Genomic DNA, 22,740 nt, shown 5'->3' with positions numbered 1-22,740 from the left:
AATAAACCAAAATAAATGTTGAATGGAAACTTTTTTATAGTGTCATCTAGTATGATTCATTAAACTACTTAATATTTTTATAAAAGCGCCACCTATTTGTAGTTATTTCTAAGGGGTCCTTTGCGAATCAGTGCCATCTATTGTGAAGTAGCGTAACTTTGTATGAGATAATTGCATCTAATTAAGATACAGATAAAACAATTAAACAAGTTAATTTAATCAAAAATTAATTGATTGTACGCAATTGTATTATTAATGAAATAAGTGAAATTAAAATTTAAATCAATTTGGTTTATCGTTTTTATTTTAATAGTGGCTACATTTCATCACATACGGCGCCCCCTAGACTTCAAAAACATGAATATTCCTTTTGTCCCGCTTATCCAATATGGCGGTAAACGATTTATGAAAGGTGCAAAATGTTTTGATTTTGAACGAGAATTGAAAATTGTTAAAATTCGCCGAAACGCCTGTAAAACACGGAATGTGCAGTGAGATCGAATATAATACCTCTCGAGTGGATGTTTGGTTAATAATCTATGCGAGTTTTGTCAATATTAGTGTTATTTTATGTGATTTTTGTGCTATTTTATTCTAATGATATCGCAAATGATATGTGACCGAATGATTAGCAAGAGATATGTCTACTAGTGATCAAATTACATGTCCGGGTGTATGTGAAACGACTGTAAAAAATGAAGAAAATTCTATTGTTGTTCACGATGAAGTCTGTGAGAAAAAAGAAGAAAAACCTAAGAGGAAGGTATCTTTCCCTCATGATGAGGAGCTAGTCACTCAATACTTCGAACCAGCCAACCCTTGGCATGATGGTAAGTTATTTATTTATTATTGGCAGTTTGTCAAAACTTATAAGATTTCTCATATTGTTCAGCTCAAAGTAATTACCACAATCAATTTAGAACAATTAAAGCGTACGTGAGACATATTAGTAAACGTAAATAATATAAAGGATGAAACAAAGAATTGTATAACCCATGTTTTAAGGCTTTTTAATGTTCAAGACAAAAGAAAATACTGTATCTCTGTAAGCATCATGGTTTTTTCTGCTTTTCAAAAGTGTTTGGCAGTCAATGAGAAGAATTAAATTAATTTTTCTCTAGTGTTCAGGAAATATTATTCTATGACAAAACTACTACAGCATTGACATACTTACTACTCAATTTCTTTATTAACTGTAAAAGAAAACATGCATTCATTGTCATTCTGTTGATCTCTGTGTAATAACTGGATAATATGTTAAAGACCCACCTTAGAAATTTTTGATGATACCTTCCTGTTTTTAAGATAATAAAATCACTATATTGAGAGCCAGTTAAAAAATTGTGCAACAATAATTATAAGTATTTACATGCATGTTTTAATTAATCTGTCTATTTTGTGTCCTTTTTTTGCGATTTATGTACAAATTTAAATTCATTGTACTTTGTATTCAATTACAAAAGTACTTAACAAACTAAAGAGTATGTCTGAGTGGAATTATGGTATGAAGAATCACTTCATAAGAAATTATACAGGCAATGATTACTAATAAAGGTTTTATTTTAAAGAGGTTTTTAGCTAAATAACTACATAAAAATTTTGTCACTGCACCATTTTTTCTAGAACAGGTTCTCTGGAATAAAGGCTAAATCTTAATGATATAGTCAATATACTAAACAAAATTAGCAAAAATCTAATTAAAATTAATAAAAATCAGCTTTAAATTAAATATTAGAACACTATTACAACTTCAGGACCTTCCGGAGAAGAGAGTGCCACTGCCATAACTGTACTTGCAAGTCTCTAGATAACTATAAGTCTTAAATGACCCGTGTGCTAATTTAATTGCCCCCCATAAAAACACATAAAAAATGATGATTTATTCGGTTTAAGTTTTATTTTACATTATAATAATAGTTATTTGTATAATAAGAGGCCTATTCATTCACCTTGAACACCTGGATGTATGCCAAGTGTCACCTGTAGATTCAGATGAGAAACTTCTAACATAAGTTTGAATGGATTTGCAACATGTGACCAGGCCTGATAATCAGTGCCATATCCTATTCAGGTATGAGAAAGATGCATAGTGCAGTCAGCCAGATATTAATTATTTACTATTAGAGGTCTCAACACCTCAACACGGTAATTGATAATATAGATATGAATATTGATTGTAGGCAAGTGTTTCCTGCCATGCCATTAAAATATTGAAATGTATATATCAACATTACAAGTGCTATACAATAGCTGTGGTGAACAAGAGATCATCATACTTAAATAAATATTGTTCTGTGAGAATCATCCTCATCTGAGTCTGCTTGTGATAGCTAAACCCACAGACATGTTTAACTATAAATTACTAGCTGACCTGGCAAATATCATTCTAAGAAAAAATTTTTTAGTTCAATAAAAATAACTATCTACTATAATAAAAAATAAGGGTTAATCGTAGAGGGGTGTCAATTCAGAGTTGTATGTATCATAGAAAAATAAATAAAGTTTTGTCTAGAAAATAAAAATAAAAGTTTAAGGGTTTTTCACCCTTAACATTTAGGGGGAGGAAAAATAGATGCTGTCCGATTCTCAGATTGAATATGCATAAGAAATTTCATAAGAATCGGTCGAGCCGTTTCGGAGGAGTATGGGAACGAACATTGTGACTCGAGAATTTTGTATATAGATTAGATAGAATAAATTTGGGTCTAAAGTTGGAAAAGTACGCGTTTACTTGTATTATCACAAATTTTATTATTACAAATTACTTGTAATTACATAAAAGTGGGACATCATTTTATTCAAAGATTGAATTACGCTTGCAACGTGAAACTTCACACTAATAAAAACAAAAAGTTATCACTTTTTTTGTCTATGATATCAAAACGATTTATCGCACGATCTACTATTTTTCCACTTAGACTAGTGTTTTGATGATTTTGAAATGATAACTATAATAGTATTTGTAAAATTCTCAGGTATCGTGTATAAATAGCCGATTTGTTGCTAGGCGGGATATTTTTTAAAGCATTCTCAAAATTTTATATAGATAAGTTTTGGTCATATTAAATTTCGCTAAAAGCCAATGTTCCGTACGGTAGGTTGGTTTGTTTGGCACGTGAAGTCGCCTTTTAAATTATCACTAACTAGTAGACTCGGCCAAGCGTTGCTGTGGCTAAGATTTTTGTTATATTACATAGTAGTAAACTATTCAAGAGAAAAGGCAGGAGAACACCAATCCACCATGCTTTTTTGGTGGTTATGCCATTAAATTGTAGCTTATGTGAAACGTTGGTAATTATTTTGATAAGGATCAATACCTAGGTACGAATAAAGAGCCTTTTCTAGCGGTGGTATTTTAATAAAAAAATTATAATAAAAGGACGCTTATTGTGACGTAACTATAAAATACAGAGACATGCTGTCGCGAAATTTTTTATAGATAGTGATGTGTCCTGAAAAATTTTAATACATCATTTTGTTCTATCATGAATAGTTTTCGCAGCGCACACGATTGAAGGAAGTTTTTTGTTTATTTTTTTACACCTTGGGTTATATTATTCCAGTTTTAGTAAGCATCCCTAATTTTTTTGAAAATGAATCATAGCCTATGTCACTCGGGAATAGTGTAGCTTGCCAACGGTGAAAGAATTTTTGAAATCGGTCCAGTAGTTTCGGAGCCTATTCATTTCAAACAAACAAAAAACCAAACCTTTCCTCTTTATAATATTATTAGTATTAGATGGTTATTTAATAATTACAAGTCTAAAGTCAAGGTCAGTAAAATGTCTTACGGCAAGATTCAGGGATCTTTAAAAAATAAATAAAATAAAATGCGTTTCATATCATGCAATATATCAAAAACTATTTTGTCCCATGCTTTCAATAGACAATATAACCTACATTAAATTAGATGAGTCACCGTTTTAAGTATTATTGGCGAAGAACGCGCCTTGCAGTCTGCACTGTGACATTACCACCCCCTCCCAACCCCCTCCTAACCCCCTCTAATGCCCACCATCCAATGATGTACAAGAGATACATGAATGAATCTTTACGGCTGTTTCGTGGAGCTAGTAGAATTTAGTTGAAGCTGTAGAATTTTCTATTTACTGTCTTCATAAACGTAATCAAAAAAGTTTTGCGATATTTATTTTTTAACATTGGTATAGGATAAATGAGCAGTGTTAGCCTGGTGGTTTCAACGTGGGACTCTCATCCGTGGGGTCGTAGGTTCGATGGATGTGCACCAATGGACTTACTGTCTATGTGCGCATTTAACATTTGCTCACATATCTCGGAAAATATCGTGTGTCAGGCACAGAAGGATCACTTTGCCTATTTGAAATAATCACGGAAGAGTCAAGAGATACAGAGATCTGAGGCCCAGACCTAAAAGGTTGTAGTGCCATTGGTATATATGTCGCCGCCAACTAGCTTAATTAGCCGTTGAATTAACAGCTTAGGCGTTTAACTTAACGGCGCCGTTTAACTAGCGACCTAAAAGATGTTCAGCCAGTTGATAAAACAGCTAGGCAAATGACTTGGATCGATGACGTTTCATTACTTGCCTTGCCTATTGACTGTTAATTTAAGTTTAATTCCACTTCCTGTCATTCTCAAACCAGAAACGAAACGCAAGCTGTTAATATGGCGTCGGCAAACCACAACTTTGATGGTGTTTTCCAAAGTTTCATGAAAAACATCAAGTACAATGGAAGATTGTAGTGACAATAATGATGTGAATTTGACTCAAGCAATTTAAAAGGAATGTTTTTTATGTGATATGTTTCATCTTTTTTATTTCTGCCAATTAATGACTATCGTACGAATGGCCTAAGCATTAGCCAGCCAGTTTCTTAAATGTTGTAACAAACGCTGCGGCTGAATATCTTTCAGGCCGCTAGTTAAACGGCGCCGTTTAGTTAAAAAGCTAGGCTGTTAATTGAACGGCTAATTAAGCTAGTTGGCTGCGACATATATATATAAACAACAAGAAATAGCTTTTTAAATGGAACTTGACGAATCGAAAGAGAGCCGTAGCAAACTAGTTAGCACTAATAAAAATAATAGCAGAATCTAGAGTCATGATAGACAGTGATATCTCATCATTTTGGGCAAATGCTTATCCAGCTGTCTCGCCTCCTTCCACAAATCGACTATCCAACGCAAAATCGATTCGAACCAGTGAAATAATCAAAGTAATATTAGTATATGTAGAGTATTGCATGTGGTTAAAACAATCTTTAATAATAATTATTATCCGATTTACTTTTACATAACACTCATATGTATTTTTCCTTAACTGACGTCATTGAAGACATACTATGACTATGTTTCGTTAGACGTTATATGTCTGAGCCCTGAGTATAGTCAGACTTTGTATTACCTAGACCCTAATCGAAGACGTTTCCGGTAGAAAGCTAATCAACCAACAAAGACACAGAAATATCTAAAATTAAAATATTATTAATAATTGTTGACAATTTTGGACTGTTGGTTTCAACGTGCGACTATCATCCTTGAGGTTGCAGATTCGATCCCCGTGCTCTAATGCCCCTTCTATATTTCTTTATGCGCAGTCTATGAGCAAATTTAACTTGTACAGTGAAGGCAAACATCGTAAGGAAACCAGTTTTTCTTTTAAAAAAAACAGAATTCTGATCTACTTGCTTAATAGAATAAAAGATCACGAATTAGATGCAGAAATATGAGGCCTAGACATAAAACTCTTGTCCTTTCCAAAATAAAATCTGGTACTCGAGAGCATCATAAAATCTATGACTGTCCGGAATTCTGGTCAGATGGCCTTCGTGCGCCTGAATAACAATGTCCCGAGACACAGTTTGTTCATATATATATATAAGTAATAGCTGTCCCCGCGAACTTCGTTTCTCCTTAATGTGATTTTACTTAGCCTACCTTTTTAGTACATACCAACGTGGAACATTTTGCTATGATACCCCAGAGACCGTTCGGTTTTCTGGAATGAAAACTTTTTAGGTTTTTCTGTGAATTTTTCTCTATATAAACCTCAGAGTTCAACCCATAACATTTTAATTAACAAATAAACAATAGGGGTTGATCGTAGAGGGATGAAAATTACCGGTTGTATGTATTTTTTAATGCCACAAATTAAAAAAATAAATTTTATCCAAAAACATTTTTTTTTTGGGAGAAAAAGAAGAGACTGACCCACAACACAGGGAATCCTATTGTGGGGGGCCAGTGCACTTTACTTTACCTAAATATCCTGTATATAATGTATAATAAAGTACATTATTACTACTACTATAGTATAATTACAATTTTAATCAATCAACAAGTATTAAAGTTTATGTTTCCACGCGAATAAGCGTGGGCAATATCTACTATATATGTTTATTCTATATAATGATGTCATGTGGGTCGCAAAGACCGCTAATCACCTCGTAATTACACCGCTCTCCATCGGGCTTAACGATGCATTGCCAAGGTTGCTGTAGGTGTTTCCACTAACAAAATGGATTATTTCACAGTATACGGGGTGATGTTTTTCACCTCGATGTAACTCAAACTCAAAATAACTTGATTCATATAGGTAAACAAGTACACTTATGAATTGTCTGAAAGAAGTTAAATTAATTGTAAATTTACATTTACTACCAGTTCGCAAGTCAAGGGCTTAGAGCGGGCAAGAACTGGCAAGAAGCTCTGTCACTCTTTTTAATCGCCAAGTTTTGAGTCATACAAATTGTTTGAACTACAGCAAATCAATCCCATGAATAAGAATCATTTAATCGTCACATTTATAAAAAGCTTTATTGATAAATTTACGTTCAACACGGGTTTAGAATTTTTTCAGTGGTAATTTTCGATACTAGAAATCATAAATTTACTGAGATTAAACTAGAAACATTATCATTCAAATCAGAGTTTTTTGATTGCAAACTCAAACTCAAAATATCTTTATTCATATAGGTAAACAAGTATACTTATAAACGTCAAAAAAGAAGTGAAATTAATTGTAAATTTACATTTACACCAGTTCCCAACTCAAGGGGATAGGGTGAGAACTGGCAAGAAACTCTCCGCCCCGCTCTCTAAAACTCTTAGTTTGGTCTAAGGAACTGCAACCATTCCGCCATGCTTTTAAAGTATTTATCACTTAACATCAGGTGAGCCTGAATGCTTTGGAATTAAATTTAAAAATAAATATATGTATTTTTTTGTAGTAAATATGTGCTTGAAATTCCTTTCTTGTTTATTTATTAATGCCATAATAATTTTAACTATCGCATTTTAACGGGTTTGAGCTTTTAATGAAGAGATGATTTAATGATAATAATTGGTTTCGTAATTTAAAACACAGATTGCTTAAAGCAAAATTCTGTATCTTAGTTAAAATACCATACTGTATCATAAGACAGTGCCAAGTATATTTATATACAAATGGAAATAGTTTTCAAAAGCACCACCAAATGACTCTGATCTTTTTTGGATTTCGTCTTTGCAAACGCATCGCAGGAACGTGTTACAAACTGCCTTAAATAACGATCATTAAGGGAACGATGTAATTTTAAAAACATTCCGTATTTGTCCGTTTTTGTATAGGAAAGTTGTTTTGTTGTGTTTTTAACATTTTACAGAATAATAAATCAAATCAAAATCATTTATTCATATAGGTAATACTTATGAACGTTAAAGAAAAACATATTAAATGCCTCTAATTTTACATTTACTGCCAGTTCTCAAATCAAGGGCGTAGAACGGAAGAGAAGAACTGGCAATAAACTCTCCGCCACTCTTTTTAATCGCCAAGTTTTTTGTTTTACACAATGTTTGTAAGGAGTTGCAACCATTACACCATTTTACTTCTTAAGTAATTAATAATGATAAAATAAATTATTAACAACACTTACAATTAATTTTGTTTTTAATTTAAATTATTGTAATTCTTCTCGATATTGCTGCACAATACATGTAACTATGAAACCACATTACTGAAATGCAGTTCTCACAACATCACTGGCTGTTTTTTTTTAATGCACTAACCAAATCTCTCTGGTATTCAGAGTGGTAGCGAAACCCCACCCACTAAAAACACCTCAGCCCGTCACACGCCCTTAAGATGGGCCGTCGGGGCTCCCCAGGCAACCCAAGGAACATCAGGGGCATGGGATATGTTGACTCAGTTTTCCGCACTCTCATTAGGTCCGTTGTGGCAAAAGTCAAAAGTCAGTTATCATTTAATCATATAGGTAACACAATGTACGTCAAAAATAAATGTATATGAAATGCTTATAACTTTACATTTGTGCGTAATTGGGATACGTGTTTATGTACCTGGCAATAAAAGAAATATTGAAGTTATACTTCTTTAGGCGCGTTATGAAAAATTGATGACAGTGAAATTTTACGATGCGCGCGCACCGTGACACAAAATTAACAGAATGAAGTTGCCCACGGAAGATGCTACGGCTGGAAATAATTTAAAAACAACATTCGAATAATAATAGAATTTATAATACACTTATGTAAGAGAATAATAATAAATATTTATTTATTTAATTTTTCAAATGTAAACTGAACTTTATTGACTATAATGACTTCTTTTCCAGTCTTTGATTATTTAATTGTAATTAATTATTTGCATGCAATCAAAAACTATTTTTAATAATGCCAAAGAAGTATAACTTCTTACGCGCGTACATAAGTACTCGCACCCTTTTTTATTATTATTATATCTTGACAGCCTAAATTTAGGTTACTCGTAATGCGGGCTGAATTAAATGCACATACATATATAATTGGATTTAAAATCATAAACTGCGAGGGGACGGACCCCGCATCAAAATATATTTTGGTCATTATTCCTTTAACTAGACAATAAACACCTTGGTAATGAAATTAGCACTATTTCGGCGTAACGAACGTGAGAAGCTCTTACTCATGGATTATTTCTGTTCGTAAATTACCTCATCATATTCAGTCATTGCGTTTGTGTTCAGGGTTGTCTCGTTCATTCAGGGTTTTCACTGTTGAATGATTTATTAATACTTAATACACAGTTTTTTTGTAGTTTATTTAAAAAAAGGTTTCGCGACGTGCATAACAATTGTACATCCTTAGACAGGCAAACAAACACAGTTGTATACTTAATAACTATTACTAACAGAATTCTTCGTACTTATAAATCTGATTTAAAAAGTGAGAAATATAAGTTAAAATTTTGGATATTATGTTTGCTATAATTAAAAAAAAAACAATGGCGCTACAACCTATTTAGGGCCAGAATTCTGTAGATATATGTTTCATGATCATTTGGTAATATAATAGGCAAGTAGGTGATCAGCCTTCTGTGCCTGACTGTTGACTTTTGGGTCTAAGGCAAGCCGGTTTCCTCACGATGTTGTCCTTCACTGAAAGTCCATTGGTGCAAGCCGGGGATCAAACCTAAGACCTCAGGGATGAGATCCCACGCTGAAGCCACTAGGCCAACACTGCTTATATTATTGTTTCCTATAATTAGTTTACTATAATTTAGCAGCTTATTGGTTTGGCACTGATAGGAAGATATACATGTATGTGTTAGTGTGTATTTTAGAGGCGAAAGATTTAAAGTTAGCTCCAGAGTTTATCTTATCTTAATATATATAAATTACGTGTCACGTTGTTTGTCCGCAATGGGCTCCTAAACTACCAAACCGATATCAATCAAATTTGCACACCGTGTGTAGTTTGATCCAACTTAAAAGATAGGATAGCTTACATCTCAATTTATACCCGCAATATTATTTTATTGCAAAATATTTGTTTATTATTTGATACAATTTTAACAGATGGCGCTGTGTTAAAAGTACCAACGTTTCACATAAGTTATCCTACCGTTTCCCTTGAAAAATTTACTTCTATGTAATATAACAAAAACCTTAGCCACAGCAACGCTTGGCTGGTCTGCTAGTATATATATATATACCTATTCTTTTAATTGTAATATTGTGTTTTTGGAGGGAAATTACGCGCTATTTTTGTTTTTTATACGAAGATTGAAATGCGTTTACGCATCCCCCCCCCCACTAAATGGAGCAGGGGCTCCATATGTGGTGACCGGGTGAGTACCTGTACCTGTTATTTAATTGTTGTACTTATCAATTTATCCTCCTTTAAGATATACTCATTTAAAATGAATGAAAGTTCTGTAACGCTGTGTTTTTTTCATTAGAGCGAAATCACACGCGTGAACAATTTTTTTCTCCATAATTTTTGGCTGCCGGCCAACTAGTTTTGCCCACGTCCGGTCATTGACTGCGGAAAAATACGGCCGTGTTTTTATACATTTACATCATGGTTTGTTTTGATAATAAAAATGGCTGTTGCTATGTCTAGTTTTTGTTAGAAAACTGTCTCCAGATAATTAGCCGATTTATAACCAGCATTTAAAGGACTTAGTGACAAGGATACGAAAGGGAATGCTTAGGATCATGTAGAACGGATGAATGAGAAGTGACGTGGGGTTACGTAGGCCTTGTCGGACTAAATCCAGGAGGTAATAGAGAAGGGACAAGCTAAAAGCTCTCATAACAAACCAGAAAGATGAATGTCATGGATGTAGCGAAAGAGTTGTGTCTAGAGAGAGCAAGTCTATAATCTATATAAGGCAATATCTATATATATGTATATAAATGTTATGTTGGTTTGTGTACGCTTTAAAAACTCAACAAGTTCTGCACCGATCGAGCTGAAATTATATTATTTGCTGCTATTTTTTTTAATTTTTTCATTATATTTTTCCACGAGTATTGCAAAATTTAGCTTATTGTATTATTTCTCTTTTGTATTTTTCTCTTTCTGTATGTTTCTCTAAAAGAAAACATTTGTCCTCTATCAGCAGTAGGCATGGTGAAATAGGAGCACGCACTTACATTCTCGTGGGCACAACACGCAAATACATAGTCGAATACAAGTCAATATGTCCACGATAAAAATTAATTTAAAAGTAAAGTCTATAGAACATAGTAATATATGCGGGAAGAACCGCAGAGCACAGCTAGTATATGCTGCCCAGTCTGGAGTCTGATCTCCAGACGCTAAGGGTTATTCGGAGACGAGACTTGTCACTTCCATATGTGAAAAACCTATTGAATTTTGACAGAGTATCACCACACCACACCACAAACATTAATCAGTGAATTAGCATTTACTAAGTAGATGTACCCGGAAGTGATTCGGGTCGCGAACTTGACCCACTAACTAATTATAAAACATTCCTCTCGCCTCGTCTGACTAACAACGATAATATTGATGGTTATTTTGATCTCTGATACTGGCCACGTTCATTAATTTTTACTTTTTAGGTCACAGACTATAGAAGTATGTAGTCTGTGGAATGTCTAAGCTGCAAGGTAAAAGCCGTAGAAGAAATGAGTTTTTAGTGCAATTTGATAGGTTCGTCCATAATATATCTTTATCTTATCTTAATATATATATCAATTACGTGTCACGTTGTTTGTCCGCTATGGACTCCTAAACTACCGAACCGATATCGATCAAATTGGCACACCGTGTGTAATTTGATCCAACATAAAAGATAGGAAAGCTTACATCTCAATTTGCAAAATTATTTTATTGCAAAATATTTGTTTATTATTTGATAGTCACAATTCTAACAGATGGCGAAAGTACCAACGTTTCACATAAGCTACAATTTCATGGCATAACCACCAAAAAAGCATGGTGGATTGGTGTTCTCCTGCCGTTTCTCTTGAATAGTTTACTACTATGTAATATAACAAAATCCTTAGCCATAGCAACGCTTGGCCGAGTCTGCTAGTATTATATATATATATATTTTGTCTCTGTATTAGCCTTTTAAGAAGCAAACGTGTATATACTAAGGGTGGGTTGTTTCAAACCATTTGCTATCGTAACTTACGTTCGTTAAAATTTGACAGACACGTATGAACTTTAACGTCTGTTAACTTGTTAGCGTTGCTTCATTGTTAAAAAATGAGTTCGTCATTGTTAATGGGGTTGCCTGTTTGCGTAACGCTATTTTGACCAAATGTTTTATGGGAATTTTTTTTAGTAATAACAACATTGATAAAAACAATGTCATTTGATACATTCTGTCAAGTTTGACATCGATGTTTATTGTTTTGTACGAAAGGATAATTTTAAAAAGTGTTTAATTTTAATATAAACAATGGGAATCTTTTCGCCAAAGTAAGTATAAAGCTATGGTAACAGTTTTGAATACCATCGCACTTTTTTGACGATACTAATTATTTAGGAGTCTCGGAGGACCTTCATTGGAACACCTCCAAGTGAGTTTTGCTCCGGAAAATGTGATCACTTCCTCACTATTCAAGTCACGATTCACAACGGACCCATCGTCCTCAAAATCATTTTCACGAGTAACTTGTAGACGCCATCACTATAAATCTGAAAATGATCGCGAGAAATCAGTGTTGATTATGTATGTAAAGCCAAGTTTCAAAAAATGCAAATAAAATAACGCACTTTCACGTGAAAATAAAAAAGAAACGGATTTATAAAGTAAACTTTGCACTGTAAAACTAATTACCGCTAGTCTAGCATAAACCACATTCAAAATGGCCGATTAAGTTTATAAAATTAATAGGGATGTGAAAAATAATCGATTTTTTTTAAAGTGAAAATCGATTTTTGTATTCGATTTTAATATTAAAAATAATTGAAAATTCGGCGACCAAATATTCATATACTAACTCTAACCTAACCAATCTAAATAATATTTGTTTTTGTGGACAGCTCCGATCTAAATAGTAATTGTTTATTCAAGCCTCGGCTTCTCGGCGTCCTGGTCGCCTTCGGCGACCAAATATTCATATACTAACTCTAACCTAACCAATCTAAATAATATTTTTTTTTGTGGACAGCTCCGATCTAAATAGTAATTGTTTATTCAAGCCTCGGCTTCTCGGCGTCCTGGTCGCCTTCGGCGACCAAATATTCATATACTAACTCTAACCTAACCAATCTAAATAATATTTGTTTTTGTGGACAGCTCCGATCTAAATAGTAATTGTTTATTCAAGCCACGGCTTCTCGGCGTCCTGGTCGCCTTCGGCGACCAAATATTCATATACTAACTCTAACCTAACCAATCTAAATAATATTTGTTTTTGTGGACAGCTCCGATCTAAATAGTAATTGTTTATTCAAGCCACGGCTTCTCGGCGTCCTGGTCGCCTTCGGCGACCAAATATTCATATACTAACTCTAACCTAACCAATCTAAATAATATTTGTTTTTGTGGACAGCTCCGATCTAAATAGTAATTGTTTATTCAAGCCACGGCTTCTCGGCGTCCTGGTCGCCTTCGGCGACCAAATATTCATGTACTAACTCTAACCTAACCAATCTAAATAATATTTGTTTTTGTGGACAGCTCCGATCTAAATAGTAATTGTTTATTCAAGCCACGGCTTCTCGGCGTCCTGGTCGCCTTCGGCGACCAAATATTCATATACTAACTCTAACCTAACCAATCTAAATAATATTTTTTTTTGTGGACAGCTCCGATCTAAATAGTAATTGTTTATTCAAGCCTCGGCTTCTCGGCGTCCTGGTCGCCTTCGGCGACCAAATATTCATATACTAACTCTAACCTAACCAATCTAAATAATATTTGTTTTTGTGGACAGCTCCGGCGCTACGGGAAATGCAGCCCCTCCACCCTTGCGTACCAAAGCACAGGCATTTTATTCAAGCCTCCGCAACCTCGGCTTTTTGGTCGCCTTCGGCGACCAGCCTCAGCCGCTACAGCTTTCATAATGCCTGTGCTTTGTTACAGCGGGTGGGGGCTGCTCTTCCTCCGCGCCTCCGATTATTTATATACACTCTAGGGGTAAGACAGACAAGACCACGTGGATAGTGGGGTGCTCTGATTCGGTTTTGGGTACTTTTTGGATATTAAAGTAAACACTTTATTCTAGTAAAAATTAAATAATATAGAAAGTTGCAAACAATGAAATACAAGTACTAATTAGAAAATACAGACGAGTAGGTATCGATAATTTCAAAAAATTTCGGAACCCTATAATCTATCAACACGAAATTAGGTTAATTTCAATGTTGATTATTCTATAACTTTAAATTTCAAAAATGAGGAAATAATCGATAAATAAATAAAACGATTATTAACAATCGATAAATTAAAAACACGATTTTTTTAAGTGAAGGTCACATCACTTATAACCAATAGAAAAGTAGAAAATGGCGGATTGTTTACAAATTTTAATACATTACACAAAACTTTAAATTTTTTATAAAAATATTAAGACGCGTTTCCGGAGCAAAACTCACTTGGAGGTGTTCCAATGAAGGTCCCCCGGACACTCCTAGATAATTAGTATCGTCAAAAACGTGAGGTGGTATTTAACACCCAACCCAAAGCTATTATTTTATTATTATATTGCATGAATTGTATATGCGCAAAGTATATATATTATATTGAGAGATATAGTTAGAAGTGTATTTATTTACGTGACTCATTGACTTTCAGAGAACGTTCGGTAAATTTTGGAAAAGAAGAGGACAGATTTAGAAATTTAATAGAAAAACATAAACACATCTTATTTAATAAAAAGACAGACAGTTCTAACAATTTGCAAAATAAGAGGGCATGGAGTGCGATTCATGCAGAATTTAATGCCCTTTCAGATAATAAATATGAAAAAGAAATTTTTGAGTTGCGTGTTCAACATCTAAATGAGAAGAGGAAGAACGATGAAATCATTTTTAAACTACAAGAAAAAAAATTACTTACTATTAATTATACTAAAGGGATGTAAGATTGTATGAAAGTGCCATTTCTAATGTAAAATGTATGAAAAGTGGTACTTATTTACCTTTACAATAAAAAATAAACTTACTATAACTTGATCAGAATTACTTGAAACTTAGTATAAAATGCTCTTCAAAATAATTAAACAGTTGTGTGTATCAATGTTATAAAATTAGTGTAAAAAATAATAAAAACTGTAAAAAAAATAGATTTTTAAGATGAATTAATTCTTATGTGCATAGGCAGGCATAACTATGTAATGTTTTAATTCGGTAATAAAAAGGCATATTATTTTTGTCAAACATTTTATTTCTCCACCAAAAGCATGCAATAGCAATATATTATGTTAATCCTTCACCATATTTCACATCCATACCATAAAATAGTTATAATCTGAAAATAAGACAGCTTTAAAATTATAATTTGAGATTTGTTTTCTTTGAAGTTAAAAATAATCTAAATATTAACATACCTTGCAAAATAATAATAATTAAACTATGTATCTCACATATTAGTATAAAATTAAATTTAGAGAAAACTAGTTTTCTGTTTGTTGTCAATGAAGTTAACTTTTGGTCTAAATTAATAAAATCTGTAGGCTGTAATTCAGTTAGTAAAGGCATATTATTTTTGTCAAATATTTTATTTCTTTACCAAAGGCATGCAATAAGCAATATAAACAGTATAGAATATGTTAGTCCTTCACCATACCACCCATACACCCATGCCATAAAAAAGTTATAATCTGAAATATAAGACATCTTTAATATTAAATTTGCAATTTATTTTTTGTAGTCAAAAATAATCGTAATATTAACATACCTTGCAAAATAATTATTAATCAAACCATCTCTAATATTAAATTCAGAGAAAACAGAGTTTAGGAAGTACGAACTACGAAGTTACAAACCAAAATTTGACGATTACCAATGGTTCAAGCACTGGTTAACGTAAGCGTAACTTTTTAACGAACGTAAGCTGTCATAGATGGTGAATCAACACTTTTTTTGTCTAACGTTCGTTAGCGCCATATTTAACGGTTACGTGTTCGTCAAAATTTGTTGATGCAACCCACCCTAAGACGGTTACAGGTAAAAAATCGTCTTTCAACATTTTGTTGTTGAAAGTTCAGAAAAACTTTTGTGACTGGCAGAGGCCAGAAGTTTCAGTCAGTTCAAGTTACAGTCTCTCCATTCTTAGAGAGCACCCGACCTCGAGGCCCTACTCGCTGGACCGATCAAGTAAAGTCCCTTACAGGTGGCACCATCACCCAGACACAGAGGCTTGCCGAAGACAGGGGAGAGTTGAGAATGTTGTGCGGTGCGGACCTTCAGAAATGAAAGGAAAAGCGTGACTTCACATATCACATATATAACTCTCTTATCCATGTATATCTAATTTTAGCTATATTTGTTTTGCTGATGGTACGTACGGATTGGAAAATTAACTAGAAAAACATTATATGTTTTTATATAGAAAACTTGGATCCATGGGCATACACGGAAGCATATGTGATACATTGAATGTTAGTTATATATTTTACCATAAACATATTTATATAAATTAAAATTATAAAATAAATATTTTCTATTTGTATTCAAATGCGTTGAGACGGTCTAACTGTTGTATTTGAACTTAAGGTTATAGGGTAAGATCCAAGGGGCCAATCATCCCCTAAATTCAATTTTAATGCCTCTATGGGTAGGAGCGCGAGGGCATTATCTACGCGCATGAGACTGAGTGAGTCATGTATTAGGATATATTGACTTCTCTCTCTCTCACTCTCAGACAGTTTACTCTAATCAATTAACTATTAATATTAAAAAAATTACGTGACGTCTGGTGGCCCTGGGATCTTGGACTATTAAACTAAATCTGATGTTTAGATATTTATTCTCATTTAAACTTAATTAATGTTATAACTTTAATATCTACTATATAAAAATAAGTCGGGTTTTCCTTCCTGACGCTATAACTCCAGAACGCACGAACCGATTTCCACGGTTTTGCATTCGTTGGAAAGTTCTCGGGCTCCGTGAGGTTAATAGCAATGAAAATTCAGGAAAAATTTCAACAGAAAAGCGGGATCACCAAACGAAATGTTACATAAAACGAAGCCATCTGGTGGCGAAACGGAGTTCGCTGAGTTTGCTAGTTTTATATATAAAATATCCAATAGAAGTAAAACATGCGTGCGCCCTTGTTAAAAGTCAAATTATATTTTGACGGCATGAGATCATAGACCAAACATTGCCTAATCTAGACATAGACTGACGTGGTAATCTCCCGGAATATTTACAAACGCGAATTTATGTATAAATATACTCTACTGGATATGACAGATCAGTAGGGGTATGAGTAATACATTTCCCCTCTTTAAAAATTTCCTTACATAAAAAATAGGAAACAATGAGAGAGGTTCGACTCTACAAAAAAAAAATCGTTCTTTGCCCTAAAATTTATTTTATCATTTTTCGGTTAATTATGCACAAAAACTAGAAGAAAATACCATTTTTGGCAAAAAGTTTGCTTTTGTGAGAGTAATAGTAATAATACAAATAAATTTTTCTATACGTTGTAATTAATAAAAAAATATTTTTATTATTTTTTTAATATAGGGACATACCGCGCGATCAAAGTGTGGTTTTATTTAATTTAATTAATATTCATACTTATGAATGTTTAGTATACATATATATAGTAGTCATCAGAGCTCTTTAGTTAGATTTTTGAAGAAATGTATTTGTGTAGAACATTGCTCCTATGTTGAGAAGATAAGGAGAAAAACTAATAATGTTGTACTTTTATTTCAGTACCTACAACGACGCGTGCGCAGCTTGCAGGCGAATACCTCGAAGCATGCAGGAGTCATAACACACCTCCCATCGATTCTGTACTGCAACAAATACGGGTAAGTAGAATATAATAAAATTACTGAAAACTATTAAGTCTAATTTAAACCGTTATTAATTTTACACATATTGTGAATTCGATAAAATCAAAATAGCAAAATTTTATATTCCTTTCTGGCGGTAGTTTTGATTTTCGTTCCCTTAACAATATAACCTTAAAGTCAAAGTCAAATCATTTATTTCACATAGACCACCAAATAGCACTTTTGAACGTCAAATAAAATATAAAGATGACTCTCTTTGCACCTTCCAAAAGGTAGTTTCGTGAGGGGGGTGTGTGAAAAGCACAGAATTAGGTTGTTAAAGGGTAGTTTCAGTCTTCAATTCAATGAAACAATATCGCGTTTTAAATGCAACTACCGCCATCTAGTGGTCGGCATTAACATTAACTAATCAAAGAAGAAACCATTAAACAGGCACAGAAGACCGTTCACCTACTTGTGGCCAAGACCCAAGAGTTCTACGCAGTAGTATTATTATTACAATAATAAATATTTAATTTCAGGAACTATCAGAAAACACGATTGGTGGTTGTATTCGAGCGGCTCGTCTCACGCTGGCAGAGTGCTCTTTGCTTGGTCCGTCACCGGTGGATGCGCTGGAGTCGCTGTTAAGCAAAGTTCAATTTAGAAGAATCGAAATTGACCATGTGGAGATCGATGATGAGGGGGCGGTATGTTTTGCTTTATTTGGCCTGGCTTCGCATTTTTCTAAATATTCTGGAAATATTACAGCCTAAAGGTGGGAACTGACCAACGTTACGGGGTGTAATGTAACATGTAATGTAATGTTACACAGCGAACATTCGTGCAGTCAGTACGTCGTGTTACGGGGAAACACGACGTAACACGACGTACTGACTGCACGAATGCTCGCTGTGTAACATTATATTACATGTTACATTACACCTCGTAACGTTGGTCAGTTCCCACCTTTATGTTACTTAGAAATCTTAATTTTATAAAATTCTCGTGTCACAATGTTCGTTCCCATACTCCTACGAAACGGCTCGACCGATTCTTACGAAATTTCTTATGCATATTCAGTAAGTCTGAGAATCGGCTACTATCTTTCAAACCCCTAAGTTATAAGGGGTGTTATGTTTTTTAGTTAAAAACTTTAGTTTTTATATTTTTATGATACAGCATACCTACAACCCTTAATTTTCACCCCTCTTCGATCAACCCCTATTTTTTATTTGTTTAATATGACTTGAACTCGAAGAGAGGTTATTGAGAAAAATTCACAGAACAACCTAAAAAGCTTTTATTCCGTAAAACCGAACAGTCTCTGGGGTAGCATAACAAAATGATCCATGTTGGTATGTACTAAAGAGGTAGGCTAAGTAAAATCACATAAAGGAGAAACGAAGTTCGCGGGAGCAGATAGTAATATCTATAATATTAAAATAGTGTATGATTTAGAGAACTAGAAATCACGTTGAGATGACTTAATCTGGTATATTCTAACTTCCAAGTTTCATCAAAACCGATTGAGTAGTTTATGAAATATGGGTAATAATAATAATAATTGATTTGCAAGAATATGGTACAAAAATGTTATGGTGGTACAATCTAAGGTTAGCATATTCTACCACATATAATGACGTGCAAATTTGTCTTAAAAGTAATTTTACATAGAAGTTACAATTACATTATTTTAACTTCTACAAACAATTTTATATTATTTTATCACTCAACATCACATTATGAAAATATATTATTACGTTATCAAATTAATATTAATTAGAACGTGCGTGAACAAATAAAAAAAGGGTGCGTGTACTTATGTACACGCGTAAGAAGTAATACTTCTTTGGCATTATTAAAAATAATTTTTGATTGCATGCAAATAATTAATTACAATTAAATAATCAAAGACTGGAAAAGGAGCCATTATAGTCAATAAAGTTCAGTTTACATTGGAAAAATTAAATAAATAAATATTTACATTAAGTGTAACATAAATTCTATTATTATTCGAATGTTGTTTTTAAATTATGTCCAATGCCGTAGCATCTTCGGTGGGCAACTTCTTCCTGTTAATTTTGTGTCACGGTGCGCGCGCATCGTAAAATTTCACTCTCATCTATTTTTCATAACGCGCCTAAAGAAGTATAACTTCAATATTTTCTTCTCAAAAGTAGTGTATCCACACATTTTAAAAATCTTCACATATAGTTTTTTTTTACAACAAGAAGGTAAACATGCCAAATATTTTTTAGTTTGTAATACAAAAAAGAAAAAAAAAACAGAATCTAAATCTCAATGCATTTCATTCATCCCGGATGAAGTAATTTTGTGTTAAAGCTTTCCTTGCTGTCACCACACTCTCAGCGAACATATCGATGTCAATCTTTAAGATATTAAATTTGTTCGCCGCTCTAACCATAAAGTTACTCCCTCTATAATTTGTGTTTACTTTGGGTACATGTAATAGGTTCATGATTCTGATACTAATATAATAACCTTAATAAATTTTATGTAATTTCAGGAAGCGATATTCGATATGATAGAATACTATGAGAGCGCCACAGCTGTGTGCATCAGTGGACCACGGCAGTTCGGTATTCGTGGATGGCAAGCCGCTTCTAGAATGATTAAAAAGGTACTTTTCTCTGTTTTTATTTGATTTTACAGGAAACGATGATTTTCATACATGTACTTCCACTAAAGCGGTGACGAGCGCAGCGGAGAGAGCAATTTCAATTCCTCTTCCCCTCGGACCGCGAAAGCGTTAAGACGTGTAAGCTTACGTAAAATATTTTATAAAAATTAAATTAATTATCTTGTCCGCAAATTTGGTGAAGTACCAGGCGCCCATAACGCGCAAGAAGTCAATTAACTACGGGTGAGAAGGACAACAACAGTGAACGAAACAGTTTCGTGAGCTACGCTTTACTTTGCGTACGCGCCGATGCGACGCTAGAATAAAGCTGTGCGTGAGTCATATTAATTAATCGCTTAGTGCAATTTAAAGGCGAAAGCGGTAGCGGAGCAAAAATAAGGGTCTGGCCCAAGTATAAATTCATATTCAATTTTGTGTTTTCCCAATTAGTGAATTTATAAGATGCCAAAAGTTCAACGCTCTCCTATGGCCAATAAATCACAAAGTGTTTCTGAGCCAAACGTCGACAAAATGGAAACTTTTCACACAGACCTTTACGGTGACAATGAACCACCGAGCTATGTTCAACAACGTCAAAAAAGGGCTAGAGAGCATGGATTTGAGGATGAATTATTAAGTTTTAAAAAAGAGATGAAAGATATGATTAAGTCATTGTTTGCGGAACAACAAAAAGAGCTTAAAAAAATAACGTCTGCCCAAGTAGAGATCAGAGAGAGTAATACCAACATAGAAAGTAGCCTTGCATTCCTCTCATCGCAACATGAAGACCTTAGGAAGAAAATAGAACAGCTTGAAGTACGTTTAAAGCAAGACAGAGAACAAATTATAATTTTAGAGGACAAGCTTGAGGAATTGCAGCGGGAACAACGTAAGGCTAATATTGAAATAAAAAATATGCCAAAACTACCCACAGAATCAAAGGAAGACTTAATAAACATGGTTGTAAGCTTATCAAAATCCCTGAATAGCGGTATTAAAAAAGATGATATCAAAGACATATACAGGCTAAAAGGGAAAAGAGATTCTAATAAAACGAATACTCCAATAATTGTTGAGTTATCATCCTCGATTCTTAAATCAGATTTACTAAAATCTTGTAAAACCTACAACATCAAAAATAAAGAAAAGCTACGAGCGAAGCATCTGGGAGCTACTAAAAATGAAGAAACTGCAGTGTTTATCTCCGAGCAGCTCACTGCGAAAGGCGCTAGACTACACTTTCTCGCTCGCGATCTAGCTAAATCAAAAGACTACAAGTTCTGTTGGACTTCTTACGGACGTGTTTACCTAAGAAAGAATGAAAACACCCCGGTAATTAAGGTCAAAAACGAATCACAGGTACACAGCCTCATGCAGGCATGACTCTTTAACTATTGTCCTTTTTTTGTAAAAAATAAAATACCCCAAATGGATAACTACACTCACTTCGTTACAAGCCGCCATCTAAATCGTAGTGATGGCGTAGTTGTCTACATAAAATGCAACCATAAAACTATCGTTCAAGAAATAAATTTAAAACATGCATCTTGCTTACAAGTCAAAGTAGGTAACTATACCATGTTGTGTATTTATCGCTCCCCGTCTAACCTTAACGCTGAAAATTTTATAGATTCATTAAATAGTCACTTAGTAACTTTACAAACTCAGAATAACATTATAATAACAGGAGACATCAACATAAATCTAATACAAAAATCCAGTGAAACATCTCAGGAGCGCTCGAACCGATTACATTACCTCAATATGCTAGCCATGCATGGCCTGCTCCCGGGTCATACACTGCCTACTCGAGATAGCAATTGCATAGATCATTTCATACTAAAACTTGATAGGTGCATAGGTACGTGTGCGTCTATTACCGTTATTGATTCTACAGTTACTGATCACAAAATGTTATTCTTAAAACTATCCTACCTCGCTAAGTCGAATTACAATACCTCGAAAATTAAATCTTCAATCAACATGGAAGGCGCTTTAAGTTATTTAAAAAACAGCAACATAAATGATCTAATTTACTATAATAACCCTATAATCTTAACTAATAAATTAATATCTATTTTAAAGCAGTGTATTCAATCCAATACTATCACTAGAGCTATCCCGAATAAGGAACGCCTTATTAAACCATGGATTACCTTAGGAATTGTTAGATGTATTCGTAATAGAAATGCTATGCAAGCAAAACTCCGAGCTGATCCTCATAATGAAATTCTTAAAATTACATACAGGAGATATAGGAATTTCTGCAATAGTTTAATAAAGAAAGTCAAACGTAAATATGAAAAAGAAGACCTTGCTAAGAGTATAAAAAACCCGAAAACTTTGTGGAAGAAAATAAATACCCTCACTTATCGTAACCAACCTAAAACGCAAAATCTAGAATTACTAAATTTA

The 22,740-nt window shown here is 33.6% G+C and overlaps 1 protein-coding gene and 3 long non-coding RNA genes across 4 annotated transcripts in view; 2 read left to right on the top strand and 2 right to left on the bottom strand.

Annotated features, from left to right (window-relative positions):
* The first annotated feature begins 382 nt into the window (after positions 1-382).
* LOC125061183 overlaps positions 383-22,740 on the top strand; it is a 40,317-nt gene continuing 17,959 nt past the window's right edge. Inside the window, exons 1-4 of the mRNA XM_047666425.1 lie at positions 383-830; positions 17,620-17,717; positions 18,224-18,391; positions 20,212-20,325. Coding sequence (XP_047522381.1) covers positions 641-830; positions 17,620-17,717; positions 18,224-18,391; positions 20,212-20,325 — 570 coding nt within the window. The 5' untranslated portion in view covers positions 383-640. The remainder of the gene's footprint in view (positions 831-17,619; positions 17,718-18,223; positions 18,392-20,211; positions 20,326-22,740) is intronic.
* LOC125061185 lies at positions 11,871-15,102 on the top strand. Its single transcript, XR_007119000.1, has 2 exons — positions 11,871-12,201; positions 14,525-15,102. It is a non-coding gene; the product is annotated as an uncharacterized LOC125061185 (long non-coding RNA).
* Positions 12,217-12,723, bottom strand: LOC125061184. The gene is made up of 2 exons (XR_007118999.1): positions 12,499-12,723; positions 12,217-12,420 (listed from the first exon to the last, which is right to left on the bottom strand). It is a non-coding gene; the product is annotated as an uncharacterized LOC125061184 (long non-coding RNA).
* On the bottom strand, positions 15,095-15,675 carry LOC125061186. The gene is made up of 2 exons (XR_007119001.1): positions 15,629-15,675; positions 15,095-15,551 (listed from the first exon to the last, which is right to left on the bottom strand). It is a non-coding gene; the product is annotated as an uncharacterized LOC125061186 (long non-coding RNA).

The sequence above is a fragment of the Pieris napi genome, chromosome 23 (assembly GCF_905475465.1).
Source record: "Pieris napi chromosome 23, ilPieNapi1.2, whole genome shotgun sequence".
NCBI classification, from domain to species: Eukaryota; Metazoa; Arthropoda; class Insecta; order Lepidoptera; family Pieridae; genus Pieris; species Pieris napi.
This window is presented reverse-complemented; position numbering and strand designations above follow the sequence as displayed.